Source organism: Microtus oregoni, unplaced genomic scaffold (assembly GCF_018167655.1).
Source record: "Microtus oregoni isolate MIOR12 unplaced genomic scaffold, Mior012 000000F_ref0000247, whole genome shotgun sequence".
Taxonomy (NCBI): Eukaryota; Metazoa; Chordata; class Mammalia; order Rodentia; family Cricetidae; genus Microtus; species Microtus oregoni.
This window is the reverse complement of record NW_024543059.1, coordinates 81060826-81079060: the sequence shown is the minus strand read 5'-3', so window position 1 is coordinate 81079060 and position 18235 is coordinate 81060826. Positions and strand designations below refer to the sequence as shown.

At 46.4% G+C, this 18235-nt stretch overlaps 1 protein-coding gene across 1 annotated transcript in view; it reads left to right on the top strand.

The window, feature by feature from the left end:
* The window catches only part of Abca4 (ATP binding cassette subfamily A member 4), a 125721-nt gene that overhangs the window by 27307 nt on the left and 80179 nt on the right, over nucleotides 1-18235 (top strand). Inside the window, exons 7-11 of the mRNA XM_041653028.1 lie at nucleotides 10005-10094; nucleotides 13158-13398; nucleotides 14679-14818; nucleotides 15664-15780; nucleotides 16455-16652. Coding sequence (XP_041508962.1) covers nucleotides 10005-10094; nucleotides 13158-13398; nucleotides 14679-14818; nucleotides 15664-15780; nucleotides 16455-16652 — 786 coding nt within the window. The remainder of the gene's footprint in view (nucleotides 1-10004; nucleotides 10095-13157; nucleotides 13399-14678; nucleotides 14819-15663; nucleotides 15781-16454; nucleotides 16653-18235) is intronic.

Sequence of the window (18235 nt, the reverse complement as noted above, 5' to 3'; positions counted from 1 at the left end):
CCCTTCCTGTAACAAAGTTAAAATAAAATAGGCCTTGTTGTTTCTGGCAGAGTTTATTTTGAGTTTCCCTTGGAAGTTATTCTGCAGTTTTCCCAGCTCATTGAGGGTGGGTCTCCAAAGAACATAAAAGGTGTCAGGACCTGAAGAGTTATCACAAAATGTCTAGGATCCCAGAGATGGTCTTGATGCTTCCCACACTGTGGGGAGAATTAAGAGCCTGTGGCCTGAACATCTCTGTCCTACAGCAGACTACAAGGCAACACTTGGTCTGTACTGTGGCGTGGTCTTCAATTCAGCTTGTCTTGGGTACAGCCAGATAAGATTTTGCATCTGGTTAAAATTATCCTTTAGTGACTAGACCTTCTGTTAGTTCTGCATTACCGTAACACATACCTCAATCACACAGAGAAACGGTCCCTCTTGGCTCACAGTTTCAGAGACTCCAGTCTGTTGCTGATAGACCTCATCACTTTGGTCCTGTATTGAGGCCGTGTATTACGGCAGAACACACGTTGTAACAACCCACTCATTTCTTGGCCAGGAAGCACAGGAGAACACGGGGAAGGGCTTGGGATTCCCACTCTCCCCTTCTATGCCAGACTCCCAGTAGCCTAAAGACCTCCAGCTAGGCTCTGTCCCTTGCAGGTTTCCACCACCTCCCACTAGTGTCAAGATGGAGACCATGCCTTTAATAGACGGGCCTTTGTGTGACACTCAAGATGCAAGCTGTAGTTCACCCCAAACTGGGGCCACTGACCTGAGTGTTTACTTATCAAACGAGAAAGACCAGGAAGTCTTCATTCTGCCCTATATTAAGTTTGGAAATGAGAAGTTTCACCAGTTGCCCTCACTGACTTAGATGGACCCAAGGGACTCGTTTACCCTCTGCCCATGTGTCCACGGCTGCAACAGGTACCTACAGGGGACAGGCACTGGGCTGAGGCTACGGTGCCAACATTGAGCCTCCTACTCTCGACCCACAAACAACCCAACAAACCTATTCATGGCCGCTCATCTTAGAAAGCCCAGCTACAAAGTATTTGTCCCTGAGAACAGCAGTCCGTGGCCTAGCTGTACGTCGAGCCACTGGGAAGGCTTCAACAGCTACACATGTGGTTCAGTTGTAGAGTTCTCAGCTAACATGCCTAATTAGGCCCCAGGTTTGATTCCCAACATGGCATAAAACTGGCCATGGTAGGGTACACCTATAATCCCAGTGTTTGGGGAGGGGAAGGTAGGAGGATTAGAAATCTAAGATCACCCTTGGCTCCAAGAGGTGTTTAAGGCCAGCCTAGACTAAAGGCTACTATCTCAAACTAGCCCCCGATTCCGAGCCCAGAGATCCTGAGTCAGTTAGCACAGGGTACAACCTGCGTGCTTCAGTATTTTCCAGAGCTTCCCAGATAATTCCAAAGTCCGGTCAGGGTCAAAAATTATAACCTTGAACAAAAGAGTTTGGCTTTACCATCTCGGTTTCTGTAGACCAAACAGTAATCCTCATACCCCAAACACCTCTGGGTTTCAGGAACAGAGCGCTGTAGAGATGTTCTGTCTGCTCTTTCTCTTAAAGAGAGCTGCAGAGGCCAAAGGAGCACACCCCAGTGGGCGGCATCAGGCCGCCTCAAAGACCGCCTTGCATGCAGCCGTTCTCCTCATCCCTGCTCTGGCCCTAGTGAGGAATGAACTGACTGAAACAGAGCACGTGACCTCCTAGCAGAGAGCAAACACCTCGGTAGTCATCTGGTGCCCTTGAAGTGTGCCTTTCCCGGGACAAATGACCAGGGCAGCTAAACATTAAAAGCAAATAAATTACTAATAAAAAACTTAAAAGAAATAGCAAGCATTAAATGAGATTTGGCTTTCATTGCTTCCTGTACCCATCCTGGGAGTGGTTTTAGGAAAATGATCCCCAGGCAGGCACAGGGTGGCCTGGGCAGCCCTCAGCGGCCCCCTGGAGGAGCATGGCTAGCCTCTGTGGCCTGGCTGTTATTGCAGCTGGTTGGCGCCCAGCCACTGGCGTTCTGGCGTGGGAGTGCTGGGCCGGCCCCTTTGCTGGCCTGTTTCTTGTGCACACGTAGCCCTTATATAAATAAGGTTTTATTAAATGCCAAGTCAGTTCTCATTAACAAAGAAAGAGGAAAAATTTCAGTAAACCACTGTGAAGGCACCTGCCCCTGCTGGGTACAGAGCAAGGGTGGGGGAGGGTGGGAGCAACCTCCAGACCTGGGAATCTGTGGAGCCAAGGGAACCTAGTGGGAGTTAGCACCAACTGGGACCAGCTGTGTTTTTCCTCTGTCCTTTGGAGGTCAGAACTAAATGTTGTCATCTTCAAATAATCCAAATGTAGTTCTCCACCCGACCCACTCCCAGAGTATCTCCCCCCCCCCCTTTCTCTCTCACACACACACACACAGTTTGCACGCGTTTTCTTTCATGAACCCATGCACGCACACGTGGCTGGTGACCTAGGTGGGCGAGGAAGCACATAACAAATCAGGGGGTTGGATTTTCTCCAAGGTTTCACCCCCAACTCCGAAGCCTGAAGACTTTCTTCATCTTCACCTGGGGCTTTTTCAGGCTAACAGCTGGCAACTTGAAACCCAAAAGCTCAGAGCTGAGCTGGGCCCAGGGCATCGTTACTGCCAGCATACCTGAAATGTTCGCACCTCATTAAAAAAAACCTCCCGCGTCACGTTAGTACTTCAGTCAGTTTCGGGTGAGGGGTTGGGCGCTTTCCCATCTGATCTGGCCCAGGTTGCGCATGCCCCTTCCGTCTCTCCTACATCCATCCCGTTTTCTGGCCCCCAACCCCCAGCCTTCCTGTTTTCTCTCCTGCTCTGAGGCGCTGCTTTGAAATCTTGCTGAGAAGCAAGTCTGTCCCGGCAGCTTTGAATGTTTATTTGTGGAACTGAGGTGGGCACTAAGACCTGCCATTCAGCCGACCGGCCGGGAAATCTGAGTTTCCTCCCTTCCCCCTTCTCCATGGCTGTGTGCGGAGGAGGAAAGCTGGCTTTGGGGTTCACAGTTTCCCCTCTGTAAATGTTCCTGCTGTAGCACAATTTGGCTTTTTCTCCCCTCTCCCTCGCCCTCTATGCCGCTGTGACTTTTCTGACTCCATTGTACTCGTGTCCCTGTGACTGTGTCCTGGCTGAACACTACATTCCTGAGAAGAAAAGACCCAGTCTTGGGGGTCCTGACTACACGCTCCTGTCCGTGTCCGCTTCACTCTTGGCTCTGCTCGCTGAATTCCGGAGTCACCGGGAATAAACAGGGGTGGACTGCCTATCCCCTGGTGAGAGCTGGCCCTGCTTTCTGTTCCCTGGGGTCACTGGCTGCAGTTTGTTAAATTTCAACTAAGTGTTCCAATTTTCAAGTGGCTTTTTGCTACCTACAATTTTCTGAGAAAACCCTATGTCTCCTGGTTTTTTTTTTCTCCTGGGTTTTATAGTAACGTCTCATTGAGTGACTTTACCTCCATGATCCCCTCCACACACTGCTGTGTCTCTATAACTTTCTACAACTTTAGGAAGAAAGAAATCGAAGCACAGTGCAGGCAACTGTGGGGGGGGGGGGGGGGAGGGGTGGCAGGCAGAAACAAAACTCATCCAGAAATGGGGTTTTAAAATCATGAAGTCACACTAGGTGTATCTGGTTTACAGTGTTTGTCTACATCTACCAAGTCAGTGGTTATTGGGGAGTCCCCTCGGCAAGCAGATTTCAATAAAGAAGAACAGAGGCTTTTTTGCTCTTTTTTTAAACACTCACACATATATACACACACACACACACACACACACACACACTAGGCTGATTGTCTCATCATTGGTCTGTCTTGATTTCTTCTAGGCTCCAGCTGTATACAGTAGGCTAGAACTTGTTTTCTTGGACAGGCCAGATGCAACTTTATCGATTGAGGAAGAAAGAATTCGTAACTGGTCAAAGATAAAGTGACCCGGGACAGAAGCCAGCCCCTGGGAAGGGTGCTAGTTCAGATGACGGCCCTGGCGTCCCTGCCTGTGTTCAGTTGGTATAGGTCACGTACTTACAATATGTGTTACCCACATGTTAGATAACAGGTTTTCTCCAGTGTAGATGGACTCTCAGAAGGAGTTTGGCTTTTGATACTTCATCGTTGTGCACAGAAGAGACTCTGAACTGTTTTTATGGGTTAGGATCATGTTTGGGAATCTGACACCAGCTCTAAGCCTTTCCCTAGGGAATGTAAGTTCCCACAGATGTGAGGGTGTGGGGACTCATGGAACCACTGAAGCCAGACCCCAGGTTAAAATGTCTTCCTACCTATCACTAATACAAAATACCCCAGTGGGTCTCATATGCAAAACAAAGATGATGTTGTTCCCAAGAGTTAAAGGCATGCTAAAATTTGAAATGGGAACATGGATGACAGAAGTCTGTTTCTCCCAGAAGCACTTACATGGATGCATATGCACACAGAATCTATTACACACCTGCCAAGATCCCTCAGGACAGTGACAGGACCACACGACATGCACGCGTCATGGCTCAGACTGGGCAGACACCGAGCTGTAGTGACACTGTCTGTGTTTGGGCACAGGAGGGACTTACAGTTAAAACCCAGCTGCACGAGGCAGAAAACTCTCTTCCACGTTACAAAATTAGAACGCCAACAGAATTCAGTCATAAGGTAGACCCCATGTCAGGGATGACAGATAGATAATCCCAGCAGATGTGACCCTCCCATCTGGGGTCCAGGACAGTTTTTAGCTGTGTCATGAGCATCTCAGCACCAAGGCAGCCTCCCTCTGGCTGACTCCCAGGACCCTGCCCTGTTGCCTGCAGCCTGGCCTCAGCCCCAGCCAGGTGTGTCTCTCTCCTGGGTAGAGGCATGGTTGTAAAAAGCTATGCTGGTCGCTGGCATTGACCTTGGCTCTTTTCATAACGCCTCAGCATTGCCTCTTGACTGTGGCAACCTGCTGGCACACACAAGCATCCTCTAGTGGCCCAGAGACTGATTTCTGGCTATGGGTTGACACCCAACTTGCTGTTTTTTTATAGAGAACCCTTTCTTATTCATGTAGGTTGGATGAAATTTGTATTAGAGAAAAGTTAGGAAATATACTCTGAAACCAAACACATTTTGCTTATACCACAGTGAAGTCATGGGCTGCGGAGCTAAGTCAGTCAGTGATGTGTTTAGCCCACAAATATGACGGCTTGTGTTCTATACCTAGAACCTGTGTAAAAGAGCCGGATATGATGATGCATGCTTATAAATCCCTGCACTAGGGAGACAGAGAAAAGTGTATTCCTAGGGCTCCCTGGCCAGACAGCTTAGCATACTTAGTAAGCTTCAAACCGGTTCAAGACCCTGTCTCAAATTCTAAAATTAATTAATTAACTAATTAATTAATTAATGAAAGGGTGCCTGAGGAATGACCCCTGAGGTTGTGCTCTGGCCTGTACATACGCGCACACACACACACACACACACACACAGAATGGGAGGGTGGTGGAAGACAATACAATCTGCTCCGCAGTGGTCCCTCCGCTCCTTCCTCTGACCCCAAAGGAAGCTCTGTCTCACAAAATGACCTTTCACTGCCCCCTGGGTTCCAAGCTCAGCTCTGCTTTCCTCAGAAACAGACACTAGGATAGAAGTCAGAAGTCATGAGGAGGAGACGAGGCCTAGTTTCTGATGTGTAACGAGGAAGTTCCCTAACTCGTCTGTTCGCATACCCCAGAGCCCACCCTCTGCCTCAGACCTTTAGACACCATTTCTTCCAGTGCCGGGAGACGGCACGTCTGGATGACCTCTCCCAGTAGAGACAGTTTGGCATGTCCCCCACCCTCCTGTGACTGAGTCCGAATTCTCCACTCATGACGCATTTCCTAGCACGCAGGGCACCTCTCCTGGTTGCCCCCTCAGCACCAAAGCAGCTTCCTCTCTTTTTATCCCATGCTTAACAACTGTCAGGCTGCAACAAACATGCTTTAAATCCACAGTCTTCCAGTTGCCCAGCAACAACTTCCCTCCCGGATAAATCTGGGCTTCCTGTAGCAGCTGCTGGGAAAGGAACCTAACAGCCTGGGGCTGTCTGTCCATGGCTTCACTTGCCCTTAGCTTCTGGTCTAGATGCTTTCAAGACAGGCTACCCACCCCGACTTCAGAATCGTTCGGTGGCTCCCAGAAACCATGTTATTCTCATAACGGCATTTTTAAAATCTGGTGCTACCTAACTACTCGTGTGTTGAGTATATCTTCAACTTAGAAATGAATATTGTTTCCAGATTGGCTCCTTTGGGTTAGGAAAACCCCGTCAACCATAGGGGTCACTCCTCTCCTGTGCTGGTGGAATTACTGCTACTGAGTCAGTAAATATCATCAGGATGTTTAGGGAGCTGATAATGCTTTTATTTTACACTGGTACACAGATTGCATATTCTAAGGGAAAGGAATGTATTTTGTCCTCCTAGAATCTTTTGTTTAAATAAAGATTTATTTATTTATGTATACAGTGTTTTGCCTACATGTAGGCCTCTAGGCCAGAAGAGGGGACCAGATCTCATTACAGATGGTTGTGAGACACCATGTGGTTGCTGAGAATTGAACTCAGGACCTTTGGAAGGGTAGTGTTCTTAACTGCTGAGCCACCTCTCCTGCCCCTGTCCTCCTAGAATCTTTTTTAAAAAAATATTTATTTTTGTATTTTATGTACATTGGTGTTTTTGCCATAGTGTTGGGTCTCCTGGAACTAGAATTGCAGACAGTTAACTGTGAGCTGTCATGTGAGAATTGAACCCGGGTCCTCTGGAAGAGGAATCAGTGCTCTTAACCACTGAACCATCTTTCCAGCCCCTGTCCTCCTAGAATCTTAACAGAGAGGTCTCAGGAGCCCCTGAGGAGGACCTTATATCACTTAAGTAAGGGTTCACTGATCAGGGACCACAATTAACAAAGACACACACTGCCACAAACCCTATCTGCATAACCAGTCTTAACAAGTCTAATTTGACTTTGACCTCAATTTATCAGTCCCAAACCCAATGATGACATGAAGTTATTTGTTATTGAAAATATTAAGAGAACTTGGTGATACAGGAGTCTGGGATGTGCGGCATAGTATTAGTATTATATGCCATGTTGGTTCCTGACCCGTTTTCCTAGAAATGTTTCCACACTTCCATTCAAATAAAGTTGCAGCCTCTTCTGGCTCTTTTGGCAGGAACAGGTCTTACGAATTGGGATTGATAATGGGAAAAGAATTCAAGGAAGAAGTGAGCCCTGGGGAAATTATTTTATGTTTTATAGCAACAATAATTAAAAAGTTGGTGAACAGATACAGAGTGGGGCTGCCTGGGAGCCAGGCATCATCCTGAGATGTAAATGCTTCTCCAAAACACAAGTTCCTCGTTATTTATCATCCCTATAGAAAAGAACTAGGAAAGAAAACACAGCTAGGACACCATGCGTACTAGGGCTTAGCAAATGTGAGGTAGATAGATATTATCCAATTATTAGCAAGATCAAAAAAGAAAGTGTTGACCAGATACAGACACACACACACACACACACACACACACAAATGCATCTCATGCCCTGGCCCCAGGCGTCCTCTCCCCCAGATTCCTACTCTTGTTTTTATCTGGCTAGCCATCCAGGCTGACTCTCGGAGTCTCGCTTCACATTCCTTGCTCCACCTGGAATCCCAGACTCCCCACACCCTTCAGTGCACAGATACCTCCTGCATCCCCACAATCACTGCACCCCTTTATCAGCTCAAGTGTCACCTTCCCAGCCACCAGCAGTGGAACCGATTGTTCCTTCCCTGTCAGAGACACCATGCCTGGAACCTAAAACCCAGGAGATTCTATCTCTCCACTGCAAGATTAGTTTACTGTTCATTAATGCAACACATATCCTTGGGTCATGTGTACCCGAGCTGAAGATGTAAAACTAAAGCCTGTTGCTACGTTTAAGGAGTTCATAATCTAGGGCAGTGACTGGTTCTCAGCCCTCCTGATGCTGCGACCCTTTAATGCAGTCCCTCATGTTGTGGTGACCCCAGCCATAACATTATTTCCATTGCTACTTCATCGCTGTCATTTTGCCACTGTAATGAATCCATAATGTAAATATCTGATGTGTAGGAGATCTGATGTGTGACCTCCCAAGGGGGGGTCATGACCCGCAGGTTGCAGACCACTGATCTAATGGAAAGACAGATACATTAGAAATAATGGAAGACAGCTGGGTGTGGTGGCGCTCGCCTTTAATCCCAGCACTCGAGAGGCAGAGGCAGGGGAACCTGGTCTATGTAGTGAGTCCCATGACAGTCAGGGCTATATAGACCTTGTCTTAAGAAACAAAAAAAAACCTTGTCTTAAGAAAAAAAAAACCTCAATAATGATGATGATGATGATGATAATAATAATAATAATAATAAAAGTGTGTCCCTTCTTATCTCTCATGGTTTTTAGGAGAGAAGATGGACAAGATTAGTGACAGGATTTGTTGACATGTGATTTGACCTATTCACATCCTTACTCCCTTCCTACCCACTAAACTCAATCCCATCAGCCCATTGCAAAAACAGGGACTAAAGTGACTTGCCCAGCATCTGTTACCATCAAAATTATTTACAAGCAATTTGAAAAGAAGTCCCAGCAGGATGGGTGTCTCATCCCAGTGGTCAGAGCAGAGCAGAAAAAGTCTGCCTCCCATGGGAAGAAAGGCAAGGATACAGGGCAGAGATAAGAACTCAATGGTTCACGTTTAACTACCTGCTTCTCAACTCTTGATGCAAGCCAGACCAGTCCGACCATCACTCAGGAGACCCACCCTACAGAATGAAAGTGCTGAGGCTCTTGGCTGGTGATCTACACATACCTAAAGGAGGATGCAATTCAAGCTTTGTCGGGGCCTCTCTCTAGGCCACTCAAGGTGCTCCCTTGAACTTGAAACCCATTGTCTTAACATTTAGAACTCAGTCCTGAAAGACTGTTCGGGCTGTCTGTGAGTCAATTCCATTCTGAAGCCTTGGTGAATAAGGTCAACCAGGACTTGAACTTGGTGATCAAGGGGTTTGCTTCAGGCTCTAAGGCTTGCCAGCAACAAAACTGAGGACTTTAGTGTTCCCAAACAAGGTGGAAAATACTGAAACTGTTCTGAGCAATCCCATGGGCAAGCCCTAACCAGATGTGGCTCTCAGCTAGAGAACTTGACCTGGGAACGTCTCACTCGTGTGCACTAGCTTTGTAAGAAAAGTGGTGGAATTGGTGGAATCTTCCATGAGAGAGTATTTGTGAACAAAGGAAGGGTGACAACCTGCCCAGAAAGGTCACAAAGGGGACAGACATAAGTGGTGAAGAAAACCTAGCAGGGCCTGCAGAGTCTGGAGGTGAACAGATGTGTGCCCTCCACACTGCCTGTCTTCACACTCCACCAGCTGTGCTGGTTTGCCTCCCCTGGGAGCCCTGTTTGGTGTCATTAAAACAGCAATCAGAGTCACTTTGGTGTATTTGCTGTCACCAGGAGACTATTTGTGATTGACTAGCTCAGCAGGGAAACTTGGAATAGGAGCTTGGATAAAAGAATTTTGTTTCTGAAGGCAACATTGCAGAAGTACAATTAGGGAGTGAAAAAAAATGGCTTACCAGTATGCACAAAATCAGATAGTGTGTTTATGTGTGTGTGTGTGTGTGTGTGTGTATGTGTAGATGTGTCTGTGTGCACATACGTGTACAGCTGGAGGCTGACATCGCATGTCTTCCTCAGCTGCTCTTCGTCTTGTGTTTGGAGACACACCTCTCTGAATTTGTCTGCACTGGCTGTGCAGCAAGTCCCGAGGATTCCCCAGTATCTAGCTCCCCAGCCCTGGGGTTACAAGTCTGTGTCATCAAGCCAAGATTTTATGTGGGTGCTGGGGATCAGACTCATGTCCTCATGCTTGTGTGACGGACTAAGCCATTTCCTCGACGCTGTAGCTACATTAAAAACATTTTTTTTTTCCTGTTGATTCCAGCTTCCCACACTCCTAGACAGCAGTTCTCAAGGTATCAACTTGCGATTTTGGGCAGGAGTATTATCTGATATGTCACCAAGATTGCAGAAGGTAAGCGGCCCGATGTCATTAACCATAGCTTTTATTATGCCTTTTTTTTTTTAAAAAAAAAGATTGATTTATTTATTATGTATGCCTGTATGCCAGAAGAGCACACCAGATCTCATTATAGATGGCTGTGAACCACCATGTGGTTGCTGGGAATTGAACCTGGGTCCTCTGGAAGAGCAGCCAGTGCTCTTAACCTATGAGCCAACTCTCTAGCCCTTATCATACCTTTACACCATTTCAATCACACTTATACAAGGACTTTAATCGTACCTCTCACCTGTTAAGGAGAAACTCATTTATTCTTCCAGTCTAGCAGCTTAAAGGCATCTGCTCATCTTCCAAACCATCTGTGCTCCTAGGTAGGAGGCGAAAAGAAAATGACCATCAAATAATAATAATAATAATAATAATAATAATAATAATATAATAACCATCTTTGAGATGCTACATCAAGACCTAAGGATCTCTGGAACCAACAGCTTGTCTGCAGTAGCATGGCTCGTTGTGGGCTTGTAAAGTCATGTAGGGCTTCCTAGGGCCTGCAACAATAGCAAACATATACATGATACTAACAGGTACAATTCTCAGTGCTTTACCTCCATGGAGTCGCCTCACCCCTCCAGGGTGACTTTTTTCTGTTGTCTTATGAAATATTTACACTATTGAATTAACATCTGCTTATATAAGACTTCTCAAATACAGAAATTGCTTCCTCGACTTAAGAGCTGGTTGATAATGGAGAAAGGGAGAGAACAGACATCACGGCCACGAGCCCTTTTGAATACACAGCCAACCAAGATGAGAAGCACAAAACAGCCAACTCTCTTTAAGTGCGATGAGTTTTTATGGAAGGCGAAGCGAAATGGAAAAGGTGATTTTCCCTGGGCTTTTCCCCTTTGATTTTTCCCAGCCACCGTAGGCTCAGCCAACTTGGAAAATAACATGCTTGGAGTCTGTATTTATAAAATTAAATTCAATCGGGGCAAAGCTGGAGCCCTGCTTGGCAGGCAGAGCGAGAGAAGGGCCCGTCGTCCTACTGGCCACCTGCTGCAGCGCTGAGTCTCCGGCATATTTCTCCTCACAGCATTTTAAGGACTCAAGTTCATATGACGGCGGGCGGTGAAGTCAACAGAGAATGTAAATACCTTCCTGAAGCAAATCAACACTTTGAATTCTGTGTGGGCCTCCCGGAATATTTTCTGCCTGTTTAGATAAGAGGTCTAAGCGCTTGTGAACTAGGTTAAAGCAGACGGCCCAGCTTACATTAACTGATATCAGACCATTTGACCCCCAACGGAGCCCTTCATTTCTGAGCTCTTTGATTAAATGAGCGACATAATAACAATAATAACCCCTTCTGGTCATAAGACCCGCGGTTGCTGAAGCGGTTTAAGGCTCTGACTTTCTCACTGAGGCATAGACGGTGATTATAAACGTGACTCACTGTGTGGATTCCACACGGTGCTCATCAGTTTCGGAAAGCAAGTGTTGGCATGTGTACAAAGAGAGAGAGCACAGGTCGACATCGCTGACAGAAGTGGGAGAATGTTTTCCGTCACGCCTGGCTGGATCCTAATGGCTTTGGGTTTTTTTGTTTTTTAATTTCCAAGTTCCTTAGAACGTGAATAGTAAGGTGTGGTCAGGGAATAAACACACCATTGTTTTTATTTTATATTTTCCCTAAAATAAAGCCAAGTGGCCTCATGGAACCAAGTCACTGTGACATTTTGCCGGTGTCTCTCGGTCTAGTCCTCAGCATCACAGATCTACCTTTTCAGGATGAAGCCGTGGGTATGACGACACCATAGAAAGGGCAAGGGACACCAGGCCCCTCTTAGTTGTCACAGAATTTGGAACTTTCTTCCATAAGGGAAACATTTTCTGTTCTTTAAGTCTCTTTTGTTTGTTTGCTTTGTTTTTGTTTTCCAAGACAGGTTTTCTCTGCGTGGCCCTGGCTGTCCTGGAACTCAATTCCTAGAACAGGCTGGCTCCCAAGTGTTGGAATTAAAGGCATGCACCACCACGCCCAGCTCTTTGCTTGAATCTTAAAACATACTCTCTCACACACGCACACGACAGGAGGGTGCAGATGCGGGGAGAACAAGCCACACTGTTCAGTTGAATGGAAGAGCTCACATGTGATAAAATAAACTTAGTAAGATGTTTTGAGGAGCTGAAGAAGTGGCTCAGTGGTTAGGAGCACTGGCTGCTCTAGCAGAGGACTCGAGATCAGTTCCCAGCATCCACGTAGCGGAAACAAGCTTCACATAGTAGCTCCCGGTCATCTGTGACCCCAGCTCCAGGAGACTCGACACGGCCTTCTAGTCTCCGTGGTCATGTGCATGCACACGACATGCAGACACAGACACAGACATACACATACACACAAGGAAAAATAAATCTTAAAAAAATTTACAAATATAGAACACCAAATTCTAAACTTTTGATCACAGGAATTTGCCATGGCCTTTCATTTCCAGAAACAAAGGTTTCTCTATTATTTTATTTTCCATGGTTTTTTTCCCCAGCATTTCCATCTTGATGGGATAACAACTAACTTATGCTGATATAGTCTCTGCATTTTCCCCAAGGACACAATTCCAAGAAACCCAAACAAAGGAAAGCAGACATATTAATATATTTTGTGTTCATGTTTGTCCCCAGATAAATGACAACACATTTTGCTTTCTGCAGGCAGATTAAGAATTGCTGAGAATATATATGTTTCCTTTAAATGTGGAAATCAAACACACACATGAGGAAGCTTTGGTCTGTCTGTTTTAAGATTACTCAGAGTCAGGGCTGCAGAGAAGGGTCAGCATTCAAGAGCACTGGCTGTTCTTCCAGAGGACCCAGGTTCAAGTCCCATCACCTGCGTAGCAGCTCACAACTTTCTGTAACTCTAGTTCCAGGGGATCTAATACCTTCACACAGACAAACATGCAGGCAAAATGCCAATGGATAAAATAAAATGAAAATTAAAACAAAACCCCTATCAATGTACATGAAATAAAATAATTTTTTTTTAAAAAGGGATTATTCAAAGTCTTTTCCTTTTCCTAGTTTATTCACCAGCCAAGTGTTCAAGACTTGCTATGGGTAACCAGACCTGTCCTACAGAAGAGTGGTCCTGAGACCTTCACCCAGCTGATGAGCATCCTGTCTGACCTCCTGTGTGGCTACCCAGAAGGAGGAGGCTCTCGCGTGTTCTCCTTTAACTGGTATGAAGACAATAACTATAAAGCCTTCCTGGGGATTGATTTCACAAGGAAAGACCCCACCTATTCTTACGACAAAAGAACAAGTAAGTTTTTGGAGTTCTGTATGCAAACTGGCCTCTGGTGTGGGTTAAGATGGTGGGTTGGGGTTGGGGGAAAGCTGAGCAGATGGCTCAGTTGCTAAAGTTCTTGCTATGCGACACAAGACCCAAGTTCAATCCCTGGAATCCACCAAAATGAAAAAGAAAAAAGGAAGGAAGGAAGGAAGAGTGAACCAGGCATGATGGTGCCCACTTGTAATCACAGCACCAGAGGACTGAGACAAGAAGACATTGGGGCTTTGCTGGCCAGCTGACCTAGCCTACTTACCAAGTTCTAAGCTAGTGATACAACAAGGTGGATGGCACACCTTAGGCTGTCCTATGGCCTCCATACATATCCTTACACATACATACACACTTGCACACACGCATACCTACAAGCACTAATATGAAAAGTGATGGGTGGGATAGCTGTCTTGGGGTTGATTCTCCTAGCTCCTGTTAAGTGGCCTTGGGCAAGGGTATTTCTCCCAGAACTTCTCTTTCCCCTAGTAGAGGAGCGTGGAGCCATGGAAAGCACCCAAGCCCACTTGGACATTTCCCACTGAGTAACGGAACTGGGGTTAAGTTCTAGAGGAAGAGAAGAGCAATAGATGTGGAGGCCACCCAGAGTTGATTACAACAAAGCTCAAGGCAATAGGGTCCTGGCAAGTCAACAGGGCTGGCAAGCCCCCCCCCACCTTTTACCCCTCACCCCCCATTCCACCCCCGCAAGTCAACAGGGCTGGCAAGCCCCGGGCAGGTCGTCTGCTTCACTTTCACTATTTTGGGGTAGGGTGGGTACTGAAATCACAAAAAGACAGCAAGAGACACAGCAGGAGTTGGGTCCTGAGACAGCTACATACACAGAGAAGAGAAGCAAGTTAAGAGACTTGGAATTAGTTGAGACTGAAACCGAGATTCCAGTGTGGGGAGGCTTGTGGGGTCTTTCACTCCCTTTGGTCCCTTGCAAAAATCACAAGCAGGCTTCTCAACTCTTTCTTTTAAGCAAATAAACCACAGGGCAGACCCCATCCTTTGTGGCACTGTGGAGGCTATTATCAGGGGGCACTGTGGGTGCAATTATCGGGGGGCACTGTGGCCTTCTGTCACTAATGATGAGCTTATTATTGGGGGGGGTGTCCAGCATAATAATTTAAATTATTTCTCAAACCCTCCAGTGTGGGACTGAATAAGAGTTAAACATGTGATTTGATGTACTAATGACTGTGTTTAGCTATGAGTAATGGGGAGTTTTGAAAAATGTGTCCCTTCTCTCTTGACAGCATCCTTTTGTAATGCCTTGATCCAGAGCCTGGAGTCAAACCCTTTAACCAAAATAGCCTGGAGGGCGGCAAAGCCACTGCTGATGGGGAAAATCCTCTTTACTCCAGATTCCCCTGCTATGCGAAGGCTACTGAAGAATGTGAGGTCCCAGATGGTCTAGTCCCTTAAGACAGTGGTGTGTGTGTGTGTGTGTGTGTGTGTGTGTGTGTCTGTCTGTCTGTGTGTGTCTGTCTGTGTGTTTAAATATGCTCTTGCCAGTGACTCCCCTGCTTATTTCCCCCTAAATGGACTGCTGGGTTTCCTCCTCCATGCACAGTCATGGTAGGAATGCCTCCCTCTGGTGCCCCTGCTTGGGCCCACTCTCTTCGAAGCAGCCTGCGATGGAGCTTCTTTCTCACTCTGTGACTTACATCCCTAATGGAAATGTTCACCATTCTCTGATCCCTGGCTTCCCAGAACAGGCAAAGATGGGGAGGATGAATATTTGCTCACGAGAATCCCAAATATAACTTCCTGAGACTTGGAAACAATAACATCGTGTTACATGTACCTCTGAGATAACTAGCAAATCAGATTCTGTCCATCCCGGAGTCAGAGAAATGCCAGTGTTCTAGGGGGGGAAAGGCACTTCCAAGAAGAATCTTGTGGGCTGGGAAGATGGCTCGGCTGTTAAGAGAACTCTTCCAGAGGATCAGGGTTTGATCCTCAGCATCCACATGACAGCCCACAGCTGTCTCTAACTTCATTTCCCAGGGATCTGATCCTCCCTTCTAGCTTACATGGGTACACGGCATGCATGTGGTACACAGACATACATGCAGACAAAACACCCATATACTTAAAATAAAAATACAATAAGCTAAAAAGAAGAGGAGGAGGAGGAACCTTGCCCAACCATTAAATGTTTATAGTAAAGGCAGAAGATAGAACTAAAGGTTATTTCTCACTTTTTCTTCTGTTTTTTCTCTGTGTATCTATTTTTAGGCCAACTCAACTTTTGAAGAACTGGACCGAGTTAGGAAGCTGATCAAAGCCTGGGAAGAAGTGGGGCCCCAGATCTGGTACTTCTTTGATAAGAGCACGCAAATGACCATGATCAGAGTAAGGATGCTCACAATAGAGGATGGATGAGAAGGAGCGGGGCCATAGAGATAGTTCAGCACAACATAGGATGGGTTAGAAGGAGAGGGGCCATAGAGACAGTTCATCACTACTGGAGTCAGATCACGCCATAACAAACAGAACCCAAAGCACCAGTCTGTAAACTGTCACCAAGTGGAGTCACTGGCATTAGGTGGGAAATCTGTGTCCTAATCTCTAGGGGGAGGGGGATTTAAAAGTTATCACAAGATCAGTATCTTTCCCATGAATTCACTTGAAGGTCTCAGGTTCAAAAGCGTGTCTTCTGAAGAGGCCAGCTCTATACTACCAAGACGGTCACATATGTCTATATGGCCTCATTCGCAACGTTGTAAAGCCAAGAGGCAAGAGTTCGCAATAGCAGGGAAATTAAAATGGGAACGAAACAGAGAGCCATAAAAAGAAAATCTTCCATATCATTTTACATGCTCAGGAATACCCCGCCCACCCTCCATCTTGTCTCTCCTCAAAGTGGCAGAAGTACATATACCTTGTCATGGGAAGAAACCCTATCAGCTTGTTCAGTGAGCCTATTTTCTCCGTCATTAATCATGAAAAATCGGAAATGCTCTAAGAATAAGACCAAAGAGCCTATGGAATTCTTAATTTCTGTGATTATGTTTCTTCTTCCCAAGGATACCCTGAAACACCCAGCAGTGAAAGACTTTATAAATCAGCAGTTTGGAGAAGAAGGTGTTACCACTGAAGCCATATTGAACTTCTTCCCTAGCGGTGCCAGAGAGACCCAAGCTGAGGACATGCCCGACTTTGACTGGAGGGATGTATTTAACGTCACAGATCGCGTCTTACACCTGGCTAACCAATACCTGGAGGTAAGTGGCATCAATCCACTCGAGGGCCACAGTGAGCTTCTTAACGATAATCTCATGGGGAAGGCTAGAGATCTGTTAGCCACTCAGCTGGTGTTGGCTTTGGTCTTTCATCTTTCCCATGAAAAAAAGTAAGAGTACCATGGCCGTCTAACACGTCCTCTTCTCGGGAGGGCTCCTCTATACCGGATGAAGATTTCCTCACATCTCGCTAGCTTCTTAACTCCTCTGGTTCTTTCCTCCTCCCTTCCAGGGTACACCCATCTTCAACTTTCTCCCACCTGCCATTGTTCCTATGACCTTCTATTGGCTAGTGTCCCCCAAACCTTGAGTGTGAGCCTCAGGTATTGCCGGGCACACCTCCCCCAAAGTCTTAAGGGCCTATAAGACTCAACGAGTCTCAAAACAAACTTACACCCTGTTTTCCTAATAAACCCCTTCACTTTTTTTAAAAAAAAATGTTTTTATGGTTTATTTAACTTTATTTTATGGTCATTGGTGTGAAGGTGTCAGATCCCCTGGAATTGGATCTTCAGACAGTTGTGAGCTGCCATGTGGGTGCTGGGAATTGAACCCCAGGTTCTTTGGAAGAGCAATCAGTGCTCTTAACCATTGAGCCATCTCTCCAGCCTCCAACCCCTGCACTTCTTAAACCAATTAATCCCATATAGCCTTTGCTCAGATTCTCAAGCTGAGAACATCGGGGTTATCTTTAACTTCTCTTTCTTCTCCGCTCTCAGTGAAAGAGTGATTCTACACTGTTACTTGGTGCCCATGTCTGGGCTGCATGTTTTGTCTCTCCCTGCCTTATCTCATCCTCCAGCAATGCCATGAAGTGTACAGTGTTATCACTGTCTGTATGTAGATGCAGAGGCCAAGGCTTAAAGAAGTTGAATAAGATCCCGGCCATTAGGAGTACCAAGCAGAGTCCAAACATGGGTGTGCCTGAATTCAAAGCCAGCCCTGATGACCTCCTTCTCCCCCCTGCCCCACCCAGTCAAAGTGTCTCTCTTTTCCAACTCCTCAATAATCCCTCAAGTCTGCCTTTTCTCGCTCACCCGGCTCTGTGAGGGCCAGAGGCCTTGTACCAGCCTGTCTGAGCAGCTTTCTCCCTGGATTCCAGGGTTCAGTCTCTGCTAATCCGGGCATTCCTCCACACAGACACTGGCCTCACATTCCAAGCACACATCTGTTTGCATCACTCAAATGCTTTGAGTCTCAGTGACTCAAGCAGAAAGCATCCGGCCTGTTGCTCTCCGTTGGTAGTGCCCCAGCTGCTGGCAGCCCTCACTGGTCATCCTTCCACCACAGATTTCACGGAAGGAGGGTACGAACGCCTTTCTCACAGCATAAACAATACCCCCCAAAGGACCCTTGCTCCACCAGGCTTTGGGGGCTTTAGTGCCTCAGGAAGGGAGTGATTCTAACCGGGAGGCCTGGAACACACACCGCCGCCATGGGGGACTTTACTCTAAGCAAGATTCCTATGAAGTGAGGGAGAATTTTCTCAAAAGGAGAAATGTGTATCTGCTCAAGCCTGAAGTGGCTTTTCATTTTGCCACCATTTACCTGTTAATTCTCTGTTT